Here is a 19,515-nt window from a genome sequence, read left to right as displayed (position 1 = left end):
TAAAAAATAAGGAGGGATAGAGTAGGATAGAGGGCAGTACAGTTAGCATTAAACAACATGATTATTATGGGAGTCTTTTGCAAAATGACACATATATAGCCTGTATTGAATTGCTTGCCTTCTCAGTGAGGATGGGTAGGGAAGAAGAGAGGGAGAGAAAGAAGGTGGAATTCGAAGTATTACAAATGAATGTTGAGAATTTTTATTGCATATAACCAGGAATTAAGAAACACAGGGATTGGGGTATAGAAATTTATCTTGCCTTACAAGAAAAGAGAGAAGATGGGGATAAGGGAAGGGAGGGCTCATTGAGGGAAGGGGTAATCAGAATGCAAGGTATTAGTGGGTGGGGGAGGGGAGAGAGGGGGAGAAAAATTGGACATGTTACAAAGTGATATAAAAGCAATTAGTATTAAAACAATTGACTGGATTAATTACTGAGACTAAATCAGAGACATCTTTAGTTTGGGAAAATAAATTTTAGTCTAAGTCTCCTAGAGGCAGGTAACCTCAGGTAAAATTTGGCATTGATGGAAAAGTTAAGGTTTTAATGGTAAATTTGATTTTATGATTGTTATTTAAGCAGGAGCTAGAGCAGGTATATAAGGTATGTAAGCCACTTAAGACTTGCCTCAAAAGATGTTCCCTAGCCAATGTGAAATTATAGTCATATCTGAAGCCTGGTTTTTGGAACTTGCTATTTTAAGATGCTATGGGACTACTAAGTGATTGTTCTTCTGAGTCTAACTCCAGGTATAGATAGCAACAAAGGTGGTCTGAGCCTCCAATCAATGATTCCAGTAAGCCTGTGAGATTCTGGAATGAACTGAAAAAGGTGATCTCATGGGAAGGGTGGGAGAAGGGCTGTTCAGCCTGGGCTGAGGTAGGATTCTCCTGACTCAGTTTCTCCTCTGACACCTGGCAGACTCTAAGCCTCACTGAATGCAAGTTGAAAATCTACTCCTGCCTGGAACTGACATGAAGTTGGGGAGATATTGTTTCCCTGCAGTGTCCCTACTCTTAGTGACAATTTCCTGTAGTCAAAAGGTCTGTAAACTTAATACCAGATCTATGAAATTATAGATTGTTGGGAGGGGAACATCTGAGGTCAAATCTAAAATTAAACTATTAGGCTTAGGACTTTAGACCAACAACAGTAAGTTAGGGTCCTTTAATTCTTAGTAATAGTGTGGAGATAGTTACGTCAAGGGCTTATGAAGCTCATATAAATAGTTATTATTTGTGTCTCAGTGGGTTAATGTTAAAAAAAATGTTTGTGGTCTATACTGTAAATGTTTTAAAAGAAATATCACCTGACCAAAAGTTGGGATTGTGTTATGTGATATGAACTGTGTTAAAAATGAAAACTTAAGAAAATTAAAAAAAAGAAAAAGCAACTGGACATTCATGAAGCCAAATTTAAGGATAATTTCAAAGTAATTTTGCCTCAGGTTTCCCTTCCTTAGCATCCTTCGTCTTCATTTCAAGTTGAATTTAAATAAATACTAAGACTAAGAGAAAAAGTCTTTACAAGGAGGAAAGTACAGAAACAAGAGTTTCTTTAACTAAAAACAGTATATTTGTATTGTTAACTACTTTAATGTGATTAAAAATCTTTCCCACTCATTGATGGGTCCACCCATTGTGAGAAGTTTGATCAGGGGAGGTGTTTTGTAGGAAGATCCCAAGTACCTTTTGTTTTTTTCTATTGAGGCATTGGGTCAAAGGGTTGTGATGCCTTCTGGCTCTAAAAAAGGTATAACTACTCTGAGGTTTTACTTTGGGGCTTAGTTTTTGCAAGAAGGTTTGAGTGCCAGAGGAGGACTCTGGGAAGCCACTCAGGAGCTCCCCAGCTTTGAGAACCCAGATATCTTGCTTCCCTCTCTGGTAACTATAGTCAGACAGTTGGAGTGTCAGACAGAGGAAGCCATGTCTGTTGATGTTTTGATTTCTCTGTATTTCTCTGTATTTTCTTTGAAATTCAGGGTGCTGACTCCCTGAACTAACTGAATGATATGTGTACTTGGTTAAAGGAATGGTACATGTGCTTGATTAAAATGATTGTTAACCACTTGGAAAAAAAAAGATAGACAACTGAGGACAATGGCACCGATGGAGGAGAGGTCAGAATCATTAGAATGAGGTGAGTATGATGGGATTGAAGTATGTTAATAACTGAGAAATTAATTCAGATTGATTATCATTGTCCGTAGAGATCTTCCTGTAGTGAAGTTGTCCCACAGATAAGGTAGGTGTGTGTGGCTACAAAGTAGAAGGGGGAAGGGAGCAGAAAGTGTTCCCAGAAGTGGTCAAAGCAAGCCCTGTGGAGCTGTAAGTGGCCAGAGAGAATACCCAGAGTGCATGGAATGTGATGAAATAGCTGCTCAGCAGAGAGGCACAGGCAAGGCCCTGACCTTTTTGAGTATGAGAAGTGTTTGGAGCAATGTGATGGAAGGTAGAGATGAGAAGGTCAATTTAGTTAGAAAGTATTTGGATTTTATGTGTATGTATGTCTGTGAATATGTACATATATGTATAGCTTCAATGGTTTCTTTATATGTCTATCCTATGAGTGCTTTCTCAGGTATATATTTAATAACTATGTCCTGTCTCTCTGAATTGAGACTTATATAACCACTAGAAGGCTACTCTGTGGGGGCTCCTGCTCTCTCTCTCTCTCTCTCCTCTCTCTCTCTCTCTCTCTCTCTCTCTCTCTCTATCTATCTATCTAGCAAAAAGTCACAATATCACTCATTCATACATTTTTGTTTCTTAGGTATCTATTTCTCTGAGTTCAAATTTCCCCTAGAAATACCCTACAAGTCAATTTTAGGAGAACAACACAATGAAATCGAAGGTAAAAATTCCAGCCCTCATCATTTTTCTACCTAGTTCATAAGGGTTCCAGAGGGGACATAATATTGAGTTTGACTCACTATTGAGGAAATGACCTGCTGAAGTATATAATTGATTAGTGGGGCCTACTGTAAATTCCAGAGTATAAGAAACTAGGACTGGGAGCCAATTTTGTTGATTATAGTTGCTACTTCAGAGATAGAAAGAATAGATCTTGAGGCTGTTGGTTTTCTCCTGTGCCTATATATTTTTCCTTTTTAAAAATATAACTAATTTATGTATTTTTAGTTTTCAACACTCACTTCCATAAAATTTTAAGTTTTAAATTTTCTCCTCCTCCTTCTCCTCTTCTTCCCTAAGATGGTGTGCAGTCTGATATAGATTCTATTTTCCATTTGTCATGTTGAAAAGAAGAATTAGAACCAGTGAGAGGAACCATGAGAAAGAAGAAACAAACAAAACAACAAAAGAAAAGAAGAAGAGAGCATGCAGTATGCTTCCATCTGCATTCAGAGTCCAAAGTTCTTTCTCTGGAAGCGGATAGCATTTTCCATCATGAGTCTTTTGAAGTTTTCTTAGGTCCTTGCATTGCTGAGAAGAGGTAAGTCTATAAAAGTCAGTCATCACACAATGTGACTGCTAACTGTATACAATGTTCTCCTGTTTCTGTGCATTTCACTCAGCTTCAATTTATATAAGTCTTTCCAGATTTTTCTGAAGTCGGCCTGCTCATCATTTCTTATAACACAATAGTATTTCATTACATTCATATACCACAACTTGTTCAGCATTTCCCAATTAATGGACATCCCCTAAATTTCCAATTCTTTGATGCCTGTATATCTTTCAATAAACTTCTCTAACCTTATGACCTTAAGTCTTAATATCATGTACCATTTTCCCAGACTTTGTATGCATAATAAAGTACTGATCAGTTAGTCCATCTTATTAATACGGATTGTCAACTGAAAAATCAAGGTTGAAGGAGGGGAATGTTTACCTTTTATTTCCTGTGTAATAAGTGCTTAATAAACTTTTGTTGAATTTAATTTTTTTAATTGAATAAAGTAGGTACTTCACACAAGTATATTCTCATTTTTAAAAGCCCTCAGGAAAAAAATTACTTTGAATTTGAGTTAAAATGAAATACTATAAGTAAATAAAAGCATATATGCATTTAAGTATATAGTCTTACAAATCAGTTACAATTACTATCAATTCTTAATTAAGACTTACACTAGTAAAGCAAAAGTCATCTAGTTTCTAAGATCTTAAGGGCTTCTTTACAACTTCTCTACTCTAGACTCAGTTTTCTTTGTCTAATGCCCTCCTCCTTGCATTTTCTTGAATCTTTGGTCATTAGAAAATGTCCATTTCCCATGCTTCAAGGGTGGGGATCTGACTGATAAATCCCAATATCTCTTTGCCTATGACATAAGAAAATGGCAAACAAATCAGATGTACTTGAGCAAGAACCTGTACCTTTCTATAAAACTCCAGGCCTTTACCTTCATAATTGAGCTGCCCTGGTATAGAAGACAAAGATCCATTCATCAAACTAACAAGAGTCACATATATGAACTAAATTGCCAAGTCCTGAGGGTGGATTCTCACAAGGTCCTCCTTCACGCCTTTCCTTCTCTTGCCATGATCTGAAGAATATTGTTTCTGACATCTGATGATAACCTTTTAGAAAATTAAATCCAGTGTTAGTTTTGACCCAAATCCTTCATTCCTTGTCTGTGTTCCAACATATCATATCCCTAGATATTGCAAGTTCAGCCTTCTGCCTTTCCTTGTAAGAGCTAAAGCATGTCTGTGATAAAGGCCTGTTGTTTTTTGTGTTGCTTTGAGTCTAAGCTCTAAATTTGCTGCAACAGACTAAGACACTTCAAATTGAAGTGACCCTCCTTCTTTAGGCTTGACTATGACATTAAATAATAAAGATCTGTCTAAGCTCGCATCAAAATATAAATGTAGAGTTAATTTTGTTTATAATCCATCTGTGAATAGAATAGTTTGTCTGGATTATGGAAAATAGATCAGTCTTCAATAGTGTTCTTTAGACTGCCCCCACAATTATCCCTAAACTCCAGCAAACAAATCTGAAATAGATATCCCAACTTAGAGGGGAAAAAGTGTTTTCTAGCCTAGTGACCATAATTACCACAATTAATTGTCTTCTTTTTGTACTTTATTCATCCCACAAGAGACTGAAAGATTGAAAGGTACACAGAGCTGTTTTTGAAGAATTTATTAATTAACCATTACTCGAAACCTTGCAGTTCTTGAACCTAAGGCACAAATACGATAAGGAAGAATGGGAGAAGCCTGACTAGGCTTGAGTGAATCAGTGATCTTGAAGTCAAGTGGAGGGAATCCCTGAAAAGTCAATTCGTAGGGCCCCTGCCAAATATGAATCACAAAGTTAGGACTTGGAAATGGACAATAAGACAAGGATGGGGAAATGAAAGTCCAAGCAATAGATATTCTCCTACACTTTCTGGGAATTATTTGTCCTTTGATTCTACTTTGTCATCTCCATGTTGTCTCTCCAACTAGATTGCCAGTTTCATGAAGGCAAGGGCTTTGTCCTATTGTCTCTGAATCATGCCTAGTGCCTAATACAGGGCTCTAAAGTGGGAATCAACCCATGCAGTAGACTAACATCTCAAGGGAATGAAATTAGCATCTGAATCCCTTTCCTTCCTCCTTCTGCATTAGAATAATAGCATCCTGAGAGTTAGAAAAGACTTTAGAGTAAATCTAGTCCATAAAGCCTTCATTTTATAGACAGGGACCTGAAGATCCAAGAAAGGAAATAATTTACCCGAGTTGACATAGTGATTTAGTTAGCAGAGGTAGAACTAGAATCCATATGTTCTAACGAGAATCTATCTAGCTTTTTTGTTCTTTTGTTTTGTTTTGTTTTTTATCCCAACTACACCACATTACTTCTATAAATAACTTAGAGTCATATGAATTTAGAGGAGAGGAAATCTTAGAAAAAAAATTGTAGCTGTATGCCCCTGAGCAAGTCACTTCACCTCAGTTCACTTAAGTTTCCTCAACTGTAAAACGAGGATAACAATAGCACCTCCCTCCCAGGGTTGTTGTTAGGATCAAACAAGACAATATGTGTAAAGTGATTAGCACAGGGTCTGACAAATATTGAGAACTGTATAAATGTTAGTTATTATTACTATTATTGCTTGTCCAAGGTCACGTAACAGTTGATATCAGCCAGGATTAGAGCTCAGATCTGCATATTCTAAGTCTTAGTGTCTTTCTACCATATCATTGCTGCACTATCATAGTCAAACCATTAATAAAAGTTTGTGAGCTTGTGTTATCCTTTGCATTCATGGAATAAATGTAAATCTATGTGATCTGCCCCAGAATAAAATAGTATAGCCAAACTAATCACATCTACTTTTGACCAGTGACCTGATGAAATTTAATACTCACCCTCTGGCAATGTTAGACAAAAATGCAAAAATAGCAACATACGTACTCACCTTATTACTTCTTTGGGGCATCTCTCTAAGGAGGGATAGGAAAGAAACTTAAATTAATCCAATAAGTCTGAAAAGGGAGTGGAGTAGGTAGAGGAATTTGAGAGGGTTTTTTTTTAAGGAAAAATGTTTTTCAATTCAAGAGACATCATCAAGAAGTAATTAAAAAGAGGAGATAAAAAATTAAGTTAATTAAGGTTCATTTCATTTTTATTGTATAAGGGGAAATTTGAACTGAAGAAAAATGAAAGGGTTACCTTTTTCACTGAAATAAGAAACATCCTCTTTTTGGAAACCATGAGACATGACCTTAGTCTCAAACTTCATTTTATATAATCTAGGTATATATTTACTTCTTCCTGAAACCAAGTAGACAGACAAATGAATGAGTTGGTTGGTAATCTGTGAGGCTTTATAGTTGTCTGTGGTTGGCTTATTGCCTTAGGGGAGGTTGCCCCATGACTTTTACTTATAGGTTCCTAGAAATTAAGAGCTAGAAGAAAGATTAGAACTATCTAGTTCAGCGCTATTCACTCCTTCCACTTCTACTATTTACAGATGAGGAAATTGACTCCTCAGAGAAGTAAAATGATTAATTCAAGGTTGCCTGAGTTTGAAGAGTTTGAGTATTTAAACCTATACTTTTTTAACTCTAAATCCAGTGATTTTTTTGAGAGCAGAGAAAGTTAGTAATACACTTTATTGAGGACATAGCAGTTGTCATAAAGGAGTATCAGTGGAATTGAGTAACTCCTTGGGGTAAGTGTATTTCATAAGTGCACCACTTGGGATCAGCCATGAGTTCTATTATATTTTCTATTTGCATCAATGCCCTGGATGATCTCACTGAATACGGTGAGGATATTAGACAGAAGAAATATTCCATAAAAACAAATATAGGCTAAAGGTTTTAAAGAGGGAAACCATGTTACACAGAGATAGCCTTTGAGGTAAGACTATGACTGTAGGGCTCTTATCAAAAACATTACCTATTATACCTAGTTATAATCAATCTATTAAAAAACTATAGTATTAGAAGGTCTGCCATTTATGAGTTTCACAAAAAAAAGAGAACATTTAGATTATTAAGAAGTCATTTAGAGAGAGAAATGGAGAGAGCAGCAAGTGTTTCTTTTGAGGTTGACAGAACACTTACCAAATAGTTCCCACACCCTATTGCTCCTCCCAATTTGACAATACACAATTAGAAAGTTCTTATAGTCAGTATCTTCCATGAGAAAGTAGTTATCTTCAAGTCCTGTGAAAGAAGACAAGTAGTGGCAACAGGAAGCTTCCCCTTTCTATTCATGGCAAGAGACATAATTATGTGCCTTTCAGTCTTTTTTATACAGTAGATGATTAAGACATGTTTGTTGAATTAATATTAATGTCCTAGTCAAGAGCATAAGCATTACTCACCCTACTTTAACAATAACATCAGATGCATTCACTCACATGAACCCTGAAGAATCACCTTTCACCCATCTTCTATCTCCCATCTTCTGAATAAGTGTTGGAATCACTCAAAAAAAAAACTGTGATTTCTTTTCTTTGTCTTTTTTCTTCATTTTCTTTACTTATTGACTTATGTTTGGACAGTAACAACAAGGAATAGCAAGCTGATAGGACATTGAAAATTGAGTTCCCACATGAACCCACTAAGGAGAGACAGGAACAGAGACTCATACCACACTCACACAGGGGAGGAAGAGCTGGGTAAAGAAACAGGGTCCATGTGACTTTGATAGGCAAAAACTTGCCCTTAACAATTGGTTCCAAATGCAGATAAAAGAAAGATAGTACCTCCATTAGATAAATTGGGAGAAGATACTGAACTGTTCAGCTTCACTCACACCTTAAGAGAGTACCCCAGTCAACATTATCTTCATGACTCCAAAGAAAAGGAATAATGTTCACTAATGACATTGCAGACCTATCCTTTCTCTACTGTACTTCCCTTACCTAAATGTCTCTATGAGAATGGTTCCATGAGAGCAGGAACTCTATCTTATATTGCTTTGTATTTCATACAATTTTTAGCACAAGACTGGGCACATAGTAATTTAATGGATACTTAGTGCATCAATGTACATATGCTTTTATGAATAAAAGAATGAATAAATGACCAACTTGTTAACAAGGATTCTCTCATGTATGTACAGGTGATATACCATGTTCTTTGCATTTTCTCCAATTAGTCATTCCCATTAAGGGGATAAAAAGAGCCCAGCTACATGACTGTTGTGCTCAGGAATACTAACTTAGCTGTCATTACAAAGTACGTTAAAAAAAATGACTCCCAGTAATCTCTGCTATCATCAGTATAAAGAAGTTTGATTCATAGAGGTCATTATGGGCACATAATGTCTGTAACATGGCAAAGTGGAACAAACAACAGACTGGTAGCCAAGGAACATAGATATGAGTTTCAGCTTTATTATTAACTGCAAATTACCTGACCTCTCCGGATTGCACTTTCCACATGAAGAAAAATCAGAGTAAAATAAGACAGTTGGACTTATTGACCTTTTACAATCTTTCTAGCTGTAAGTAGTATCAAAATTATATTGGTTTGATTCTCTGTTGTGTGTGTGTCCAGTGCCCTCACTATGACTATTCCTTGGCTTTGCTCTACAATTGTTCCAATTTTCAACATCATTTAAAAATATTTTTGAATAATTTAAAATTACATGACGTGCTTCTGCAATGTGTACCAGGAAATGTTTCCTACATTTTTTCTGGCCTGTGCAGGTGGATAAGATATGAATCTTCTTCCTCAAATGAGAGTGTAGCAAGAGCAAAAAATCCAAGATAGGAGTGATGAAAGGCCATTTTTACATATGATTCCTTCCTTAGCATTACAGGACTCTGGTCTTTTCCTGCTTCAAGACAAACAGACTTCAGGATTGGAAAAAAAAAAAAACAATTCAAATCTTTAACCATGGTTACTTAATACTCCGAAAGGAAACTGATCATTTTGAAGGATACTGTTAGAAACATGAGCTCAGGAAAACAAGAATCGGCCTCTAGTTCTCATCATTGATGAAAAGTTTAGTTGCTAAAAAAAAAATTGTGGAATGTCCATGAAAGACCATGGCCCTTAGGAATGAAAGAGATGTGAGAAAGCAGCTAGTACAACCCACTCATTTGACAAATGAAGAAACTAAGGTCCAGAAAGATGTATTTGCTTAAGAAAATACAGGTAATAAGTAGTAAAATTAGGATGCAAACTCCAGTCTTTTAATGAAATATTATTGTCCTTTAAAAAGACAAATATGCAGAATCCAAAAAAAAGGGGAAATATTTACAAGAAATGGTACAAAGTAAAGACATCTGAGAAAATTATAAATATACTGACTATATAAATACAATTACCATAGTTTTCTAAAGAAAATGATAGCAATAGTATCAGGCAAGTAAACACATTAAGAAGATATTAGACAGAAAGAGAATTACAAATAAAATGTTATTTTTTGTTGGATTTTCCTTTTAGCTAACTCTTGATAGTTTGGAGTTTATAGATTATGCATGAATTGATTATCTATTTGTTTAAATAGCTAAAAAGTTTATAATTAACTATCCATGTATATGTACATACACACACATATGCAAAAGAAAATGAGCTTACATTACTGCTATTATAATCACACAAGGCAGGAGCCATTCAGTATATTTGATGTTTTTCTATTCCATGGTGACAAACAGCAATATACTTAAGTGATACTTACTATTAACTTTGTATTGGCCAGGAGTCTTGGTTTCAGTGAGTGTGATATTAGCTTGTTGACATACATCATTCCAACTGGAAAATAAAATTGATTTTTTGCTTCCCATACCTGGAGTTAGACTCAGAAGAACAGTCACTTAGTAGTCCCATTGCATCTAAAAATGGCAAGTTCCTATAACCAGGTTTCAAATATGATTATAGTTTCACTTTGGCTAAGGAACATCTTTTAGGCAAGTCTTAAGTGGCTTACATGTCTTTCTATACATGTTCTAGTTCCTGATTAAAAGGCAATCATAAAATCTAATTTACCATTAAAACCTTGACTTTTTCATCAATGCCAAATTTTATCAGAGGTTACCTTCCTCTTGGAAAGTTAGACTGAAATTCTTTTCTCCAAACTAAAGATGTCATTGATTTATTCTCAGTAATTAATTCAGTCTATTGTTTTAATACTAATTGGTTTTACTTCACTTTGTAACATGTCCAATTTTTCTCCCCATCACTCCCCTCCCCCCACTTCCTAATACCTTGCATTCTGGTTGCTCCTTCCCTCAATGTACCCTCCCCTTGATCACACCTCACCCCTGTCCTATCCCCATCTTCTCTCTTTTCTTGCAGGGCAAGATAAATTTCCATACCCCTATCCCTGTAATTCTTATTTCCTGATTATATGCAGTAAAAATTCTCAACATTCGTTTCTACAACTTTGAATTCCAACTTCTCTCTCTCCCCCCCTCCCTCCCCAGCCCTCCTAAGAAGGAAAATAATTCAATACAGACTAAACATGTGTTGTTTTGCAAAAGGCTTCCATAGTATTCATGTTGTGTAATACTAATTATATTGCCCTCTGACCTACCCTATCCTCCTATTTTCTCCCCCTACAATTGACCTTGTCCCTTCTTGAAAGTGTTTATTTCTAGTGACTCCCTTCTCCCATTTGCCCTCCCTTCTAACACTCCCTTTGCTCCACTTGTTGCCTCCTCTCCTACTTTCCTGTGGTGTGATATAAATTTTCATATCAAATTTAGTGAGCATGTTATTCCTTCCTTCAGCCACATATGGGAAGAGTAGCTTTATTCCTCCCCCTCCCCTTCTCTCTTATCTCCTCTATTGAATAAGATTTTTCTTATCTCTTTTATGAGTTATAACCTTCCCCGTTTCATTACTCCCTTTATCTTCCTGGAATTTTCCTCCTTCACCTCTTAATTTTTATTTTATTTTATTTTATTTGTGTGTATGTATGTGGATATCATCTCTTCTGATATAACACACCTTGTACTCTATATCTATCTATGTGTATGTGTGTGAGTGTGTGTGTACAATCTCTCCAAGTACCCAAATACTGAGAAAAGATTCAAGAGTTAGAAATATTTTCTTTCCATGTAGTAATGTAAACAGTTCAGTCTTAGAGAGTCTTCTATGATTTTTCTTTTTTTTCCCCCTGTTTACCTTTTCATGCTTCTCTTGATTCTTGTCTTGGGAAGTCACATTTTTAAATACAGATCTGGTCTTTTCCTCAACATGAAATCTTCAAATTTATCTCTATCACTGAATGTCCATTTTTTCCCTTGAAGTATTATATTCAGATATACTGGGTAGGTGATTCTTGGCTTCAGTCCCAGTTCCTTTGACTTCTGAAATATCCTACTCCAAGCCCTTTGTATCATTTAATGTTGAAACTGCCAGATCCTGTGTTATCCTGATTGTATTTCCACAGTACTCAAATTGTTTCTTTCTAGCTGCTTGCAGTATTTTCTCCTTGATCTGGGAACTCTGATATTTGGCCACAATATTCCTAGGAGTTTCTCTGTTCAGGTTTCTTTCAGGGGGTGACTGATTAATTTTTTCAATATCCATTTTGCCTTCTGATTCTATACATCAGGGCAGTTTTCCTTGACAATTTCATGGAAGATAATGTCTAGGCTCTTTTTTTGATGATGGCTTTTAGGTAGCCCAATAATTTTTAAATTATTTCTCCTGGATCTGTTTTCCAGGTCAGTTGTTTTTCCAATGAGTTCTTTCATATCATCTTTTATTTTTTTTAAATTTTTGGTTTTGTTACTAACTTCTTGGTTCAACTCATAGTCATTCTTTTTCCTGGACTCAATTCTCTCTTTCAATGAATTATTTTGTTTAGTGAGCTTTTTAACCTTCTCCTCCATTTGGCTAATTCTGCTTTTTAAAACCTCCTCCTCCTCATTGGCTTTTTGGACCTCTTTTTCCAGTTGAGTTAGCCTCTTTTTAAAGCTGCTATTTTCCTCAGCATTTTTTTGGTTCTCCTTTAGTAAGCTGCTAACTTGATTTTTAAGGTCTTCTATTTCCTGAGCCAAGTTTAAGTCCTCTTTGGAGGGAGGGCCCTTGACTTTCTCTGACAGTATGCCTTGTTCTTCCTCATCTGAAGGGATGAGGGGAGACACCTGTTCCCCAGGAAAGTAACCTTCTATGGTCTTATTTTTTTCCCCCTTTTCTGGGCATTTTCCCTGTCAGTTACTTGACTTCTGAGCTTCCTCTCCACACCCACCTCGCCTCCTGTTCCAAGTTTAGGGGCTGAGATTCAAATGCTGCTTCCCAGCCTCAGGGCTTTCAGCAGGGGTGGGGCTGCTATTCAGTGTGAGATCAAGTTCAGGTGTTCAGGTGGGGGGGAGGGCTTACACATGGGGCTCAGTTCCCTCTGGAGGTTTACATGGAGACCTTCAATATGGATCCAAGCTCCTGCCTGCTTTGGGAGCCCCTGTCTGCTGCTGCCTCCTGAGGGGGTCTGAGTTATGGGGACACCCCACTCCCCTCTTGGCGAGCTGAAAAGACCCTCTCACTGACCTTTGGTGCCTGTGGGTGGAGGGACCTGCTCGGCCTCTGGAGATTCTGTCCCTGAAGGCTGCTCGGATCTGCTCCCCTCGGTGCCACGTGGCCAAGGCAGGGCTGGGCTCTGTTCTGGGTCTGGTGTTCGACAGACCTTTCGTGTCAGTTTTTCAAGTCTCTCTGGAACAGAAATCTCCTCCACTCCATTGTTCTGTGGCTTCTGCTGCTCCAGAATTTGTTGGGAGTTCTTCTTTACAGGTATCTTATGGGCTGTGGGTTAAGAGCTAGCATATGTGTGTCTTTCTACTCCGCCATCTTGGCTCCTCCCCCCCAAAGTAAAATTCTTAAACCACAGGTTTGACCATGTCACTATCATAGTCAAGAAGCTTCAATGACTCTCTATTGCCTGTAATATAAGCTACAAACACCACTGCTTGACATTTAAAGGCCTTCATGATCTGGAACCAGCCTACATTTCCAGACTTATTAGATATTATTCTACTTTGTGAATTCTACAGATTAGCTAAACTAGTTTACTTGAGGTTTCTTCTACAGAACAATTTCATTCTCCAGCTCTTTTCCTTCTTCCAGTTTGTCACTCACAACAAGAACACACCCTTTCCCTCATCTCCACCTTTACAAATCTCTAATTTCCTTCACAATTTAATTCAAATGCCACTTCCTAGATGAAGTCTTTCCTGATTGTCCTACTCCCCAGGAACTAGTGCCTCATCTTCCTAAATTAGTTGATATTTACCTTGAATTTACTTTGTCTATTTTGTACATGTACACATGTTTACTTCATGAGAAGGTATACACCTTTAGGACTCAATTATTTGTCTTTAAATCTCAGCACCTACCATAGTACTTGGCATGAAGGAGACACTTCATAAAAGCTTGTTGACTGATTGACTGGTTGCTTAATTGTGCTTCAGTGTGCATTGTGAAAGAGTTTTAAAATTAATGTTTGGGAACCAAAAAATCCTATCTCTTCTACTTGCTCCCTTAATAATCTTCCCAAAGTGATTTAACTTCTATTGGCCTCAAGATTTTATATGGAAAATAAGCAGGTAGGATTATATAATCTTGAAGGTCTCTCTCAAGTCTAAATGCTATGAAAATTAGTAAATAATTAATTCAAAGATGGAACAATGCCACATGATTCTGTTGCAATGTACAAATGTTGTACTCACTTGATGTAGGTAATTGCATGAATATCTCCATTCTCTCTAGCTTGAAAGGAGTAGATTTGAAACCTGTTTGATCCATCTGGCATTGTCTCCTTTCGTCTGTCAGATACCACTGCAATGGAGAACCAGTGCCCATTGATCTAAAGAGAGTCATGAAGGACATATCAGTGAAATGATATTAAAAAGTTGTTCATCTCCTTTGACACTGGTTTTCTTTCTGATACAGGCATAGACATGGGCATTTGTTTATCTATAATAATCATTTAAGTTGTCTTTCCATTTTTAAAGACAAAATTCAAAAAATTTTGGTACCTCTTGGTGCCAAAAAATTCTGGGGGTCAATGAGAAAAAAGACTGGCTTGGCAGGAAGGTAAAGACCTAACTCTGTCTATGGCCAGGAATTATCAAGAATGATCTGTAGCAGCAGCTAAGGGTTGTGTCCCCACATGCATAGAATATGAGAGCCATAAGTTAATAAAGTCTGATGTCAAGGATACACCATTTTACCTGCCTACCTAACTCTCAGTAATAGAGCCACATTCTGCAGTGAGGTAAATGCAAAAAGAATTAATTTGAAGGAACAGAAGTCAGAAAAGATGAAAGAAATGGAGAAAAATAAGCAGAATGTGTACCAGAAAGAAAGAGTAAGGACATAATTTCTATAGTCTTCTATTCCTTCCTTTAACCCTCCATCTCACTAATGAACACCAATAGAGCTCAGCTTGATAGTACCTGTTCAGGTTTGAAGTCAGGGTATTCAGAGACCCAAGAATCAGAGGCAAATGCACTGGCCACGCACAGGCCCATGGTCAGAAGCAGAAGTTTCATTCTTGTAAGAGAAGTTTCTTCTCTGATGGTGAGTAGAAAGAGATGTTAATAGAAAAGAAAGGCACGGACCAAGTCAGGTTCCTTTATATAACATCCTCATAGGGTTGGCTTACTCTGTGGACTTGGGAGTACATCTCCCTCTCCCTGCAAATCTACCCCCCACATTTCCCCAGGACACACACACATGCACACACACACACACACACACACACACACACACACACACACACACCCTGCCTCAGCATTCCTCAGCTATTATTTTACTCTGCCGAGAGAAACTATTCTCCTTAAAACTTAGTGCTCATGTAGGGATTTTTAAAAATGATTATTGGTACCATCATTCCAACAGAAAAACATTACATCATCATTGGCATTCATTGTTATATAAGAGCAAGACTAACTTTTAGAACTGTTGGTCTTATCTATTGACTGGGCTGTTAGATCAGATTAAACACTTTATGTTTCTTATCTAAGTACAAAATGTTCATCTTAAAATGACTCAGCATGAGAAAGAAAGATGATAAATCAGTGCCTTTATTAGCTCTTATTGTACCATGAAGTAGGAAATAACTCAGGTAGCAAAATGTGAGTCTTTTTTGAGGCTATAGTCTCCTTATAAAGAACACCATGACCACCACCTCCAGAGTCTTCTGCCTCCAAAGTCTATGCTAGACTTTGTATCTCTTTTTTTTATACTTTCCAAACATCAGAAGCAACTAAGGAAATACTTCTTAGATGAGCACCCTTAAAATGGAACATTATTATTATGCATATGCTATTATGATATATGTATATGTTGTGTTTCTGAATGCAACCTATACATATGATTATTGCATGTAATTGTATTGTGTATTACAACATATGACATGAGACTTGTGTTTTGAGTGTTTGGACCTCATCCCATGCTTCAAAACTGAAATCTTACCCTGGAATCTGTCTCAGCACTTGGGACCTCCTCATCCTTGAACATCCCTCTACCACACTGATCCTCTTCTTTTATTGATGAGTGCCTTTTACCACCCTTATTTAAAGAGAGGCCCTATCCAGCCAATCTTCATTGCTCTCCCAGCTGTGCTTCTGACTTTTTGGACTTCAATATCATGTCTCAGCGACAGTATCACCCTGGAATCCTATGCAGGACCTAGGACCTTCTCACCCTGGAAAATCCATTGCCCCTGCAGTCTTCTTATGTTAAAACATCCCCCTGCTATGCCAGCCCCTTTCTCCCATTTGTAAATTCCTTCTCAGGCCTCTCTTTTGGGAAGGGGCACAGGCTGAGCAATTTTCTTTTTCCTCTTAGCTTTGCTTCTGAATTTCTGGGCTTCTGCCCCCATGAAAGAACTTTAAACACCTTCCCCCTCACCAATGAAGGCTCACCTCCCATTACATGATTCCGTTCATTAAAAAAAAAAATCCAACAGCTCTCAGGTCAAAGTAATCCATGAAATAATAAAAAGAAGTCCACAAGAAAATAAAAGCAGATAAAACCTGGTCATCATCGATTGATAAAAATTAGCAAAGGGTCTTGAGAGCTCACCACTATTGGAGAAAAGTTTTTATATTCTTTTTGCCCAGAAGGCCCCCAATTGTGTCCTAGCTCAATGCACATAGGATTAAAATGAACTGAAATTGCCCTAGTTGTGCTGCAGGGTGTTGGCTCCTAGTCATTTCTAGGTGATTTTGTAGGAGTTTGGGAATTAACTGAAACCTCCCTAGTTCTACCACTGTCCTGACCTAAGCACTTGGTGTTCATTTTGTGTGTGTTTCACATTTACTTATCTGTATATCTGTCACTTTGTGTCAGTAGAATGGAAGCTCTAAGAGGACAGGAACCATTTCATGTTTATCTTTCTATTCCCACAAAGACTTACATAGTACTTGGAATATATTAGGTGTTAAATTCATTTTTATTGAATTTTATTTATTTTAATATTTCTAATGCATGTTCATCTAATCTCAAAACATTGTGAGGGGACAGAGCTTATGATCTCACCCTTTAGATGTATAAGTCATGTGTCTGTTTTGACCTTATCTTGGTATACAGTTGTGAGATGTTAGTCTATATGTAGTTTCTGCCATATTGAAGCAAAACACGTTTAAGAATGGACAGGGTGAAAGGAAAAAGAGAGTAAGATAAACAGGAGGAAAATATAGTTCATATATAATATTGTTCATAAAATATAGTTCATAATTCTAACTATGACAAAATGTAGAGCAAGTTTCTCTGATAAAGACCTTATTTCTCAAATATATAGAGAACTTAGTCAAGTTTATAGAAATAAGACCCCATTCCTGCTCCTGGTCTTTACTTTCCATGATTAAAGCTATGCCTCCCTCATATACTCCATATATTTTATGTGTTAACTTTCCCCATAAGAATGTACGCATCTTGAAGGCAGAGACTGTCTTTCCTTTTGCTTGCATTTGCAAGTCTAAGGCTTAGCACACTGCCTAGAACACAATAAAAGCTCATTTCTTTCCCTTTAAAAAGATTTTGACATGCAGAACATTGAGTTCTATCTAACTGAATTAAATAAATAGAAATTAATTGAAGTTTTAAATATATGTTTTTAATTCAACTTCACAAATCCAAGATGAGGGAGGCATTATTAGTAGTCTATTTGATAAAGATCTAGGGCTGCCAAGAATGGTGTTCACGCATCTCTAATCCCAGATACCAACAAGGCTGAGGTTGTTGGACCTCTTGACTTAGTTATTTCAAGCTACTGGATGTTAAATTGATTAGATTTAGAGATCACCAGAGTGCCTAAGAAGAAGGAAAAGAGCCCAGGTCAGAAATGGAGCAAGTCAAAGCTGTCCTGCTAATGACTGGTAGAATCAGGACTGTGACTGAACCCTGTACTTCAAGCCTCAATGACAGAGGGAGATTCAGTTTCTCTTAAAATGTATTTTTTTTAATCTAGGGGTTTTAACTGTACTGCCTCAAAATGAGTTAGGAGTGTAATATGACAACCAAAAAACTAATTTTACCTTGTGCAATACCTTACAGGAATAAAGTGAAGACTGAATTGCATTCTTCCCAGGTCAGAATACAACATCAAGTTTGGATGGCAATTTAAATGGGGTGCTGTCCCATGAGCGAATATCCAAAGAAGGGCAGTCAGAATGGAGAATGATGTGGAGTCAATACTATAGTTGTATCATTTGAAGGTAGTGAGAAAGTTTAGCTAGCAAAGAGAATATTCAAGGAAAAGATGAAAGCTATACTTAAATATTTGAAAGCTTGTCATATGGAAAGTGGATTATAAATGTTCTATTTGACTCCATAGAGCAGAGCCAAGAGATATGGGTAGATGCTGTGAATTTAGGCTAGATGTCAGGAAAGAACTTCCTAATGAATTTCCAAAAGTAGAAGAGACTTTCTAAAAAGGAAGTACATTTCCCTTTATTAGAGGTCATCAAGGAACGGATGGATAACTACTGTCAAGCACATAACATTAGTGGTTTCCATTTTTGTATGACATGGCTTGCCTCATTTCATTCTCGAATTATGTGATTTTGTGATTTTTAAGCTGTGATCCTAACATTGCTATTTAGTCTTTTAGGTCATGTGTGATTCTTTGGGGTCACATGGCCCATTTGGGGTTTTCTTGGCAGAGTAGTTTGCCATGTCTTTTTCCAACTCATTTTATAGATAAAGAACTGAGGCATACAGGGTTATGTGACTTGCCTAGGGTCACACAGCTAATACGTGTCTGAAGCAAGATTTGAACTCAGGAAGATGTCTTCTTGACTTCAGGTCAGGCACCAGAGACCCTATGTCACTTAGCTGCTCCAGTCCCAGCATTATTACCCAGTAAAGAATTCCTCTTCACTAAATGAGATGCAATAGTATCCATGTTTCTCCTGTTAATGAGAGCTGAAGTTGCTCTTTTCCCAAAACCCTTCAGTGCTTACAACTCTGTCTTTTCTGTCCCTAGTATCTTAAACAGACCTGTACCTCCCCACATGAATAAAATATAGGTCTACGATAAAGCCTAGTGCTTTTAGCAACTTCTAGGAAAAATTCTACATCCCAAAATAAGTGCAGCAAAATGTAACACAAATATAATTTTAATAATTATTAAATGAATAATTTACCAATTACAAAATAAGTACAAAATAAGAATTTTTGAAAATCAATAGAGAAATAGATAAAATGGAAGACAAAAGACTATTGAACTGATAAAGAAAGTGCAACTGGCTCTTTTAAAAGGCCACAAAAGCAATAAATTATCATTTCATTTGAAAAAAAAGCAGAAAGGAAAGAATTCAGCAACTTAAAAATGATCACAGGAAATTCACAAGCAAAAAACAAAGAAAATTATCAAAATTTACTATACCCAATTTATACTAGCAAGCCAGGAAGAAAATGGGTAAATGTCTACCAAAATATGAAATATACAAATGAACAAAACAGTAAATTGAAATTGTAAAATGCAAACAAATGATTCTCAAAAAGAGAACTTGGGTGAATCACAAATGAACTTCTAAAAGGAAATAGAGTTTGAAAGGAGAATTCTACCAAACATATGCTACGTAGAGCTCAAAAAATACAAGTTAATAGCACTCTACAAAATTCCTTGTATAAGATGAATTT

The 19,515-nt window shown here is 36.8% G+C and overlaps 1 protein-coding gene across 2 annotated transcripts; it reads right to left on the bottom strand.

The window, feature by feature from the left end:
• Positions 1-2,905: 2,905 nt before the first annotated feature.
• LOC140519694 (major urinary protein 20-like) lies at positions 2,906-15,051 on the bottom strand. 2 transcript variants are annotated; one of them, XM_072633000.1, is made up of 7 exons: positions 14,820-15,051; positions 14,091-14,227; positions 10,100-10,173; positions 7,528-7,629; positions 6,629-6,730; positions 6,375-6,399; positions 2,906-4,542 (listed from the first exon to the last, which is right to left on the bottom strand). In XM_072633000.1, the coding sequence occupies exons 1-7, from the start codon at positions 14,913-14,915 to the stop codon at positions 4,482-4,484; spliced, it is 597 nt and encodes a 198-aa protein (XP_072489101.1). In that variant the 5' UTR covers positions 14,916-15,051; the 3' UTR covers positions 2,906-4,481. The 2 variants fall into 2 exon arrangements, with proteins under 2 accessions (XP_072489101.1, XP_072489102.1); XM_072633001.1 differs by lacking the exon at positions 2,906-4,542 and adding an exon at positions 4,566-5,262 and having other exon boundaries at positions 14,820-15,050.
• Between the last annotated feature and the right edge of the window lie 4,464 nt (positions 15,052-19,515).

The sequence above is a fragment of the Notamacropus eugenii genome, chromosome 1, assembly GCF_028372415.1.
Source record: "Notamacropus eugenii isolate mMacEug1 chromosome 1, mMacEug1.pri_v2, whole genome shotgun sequence".
Taxonomy (NCBI): domain Eukaryota; kingdom Metazoa; phylum Chordata; class Mammalia; order Diprotodontia; family Macropodidae; genus Notamacropus; species Notamacropus eugenii.
Note: the sequence above shows the minus strand (reverse complement) of the source record. Positions and strands in the feature narration are given on the sequence as shown.

What these genes read in the sequence shown, in the direction of transcription:
- LOC140519694 (XM_072633000.1), bottom strand. Translation starts at nt 14,915, where the DNA reads ATGAAACTTCTGCTTCTGACCATGGGCCTGTGCGTGGCCAGTGCATTT. An exon ending in TAGGGTGTGGGAACTATTTG is followed by an intron (nt 6,731 to 7,527) that starts GTAAGTGTTCTG and finishes ACTTGGTTTCAG; the next exon opens with GAAGAAGTAAATATATACCT. An exon ending in TGCCCCAAAGAAGTAATAAG is followed by an intron (nt 4,543 to 6,374) that starts GTGAGTACGTAT and finishes ATTTTCTAAAAG; the next exon opens with GTTATCATCAGATGTCAGAA.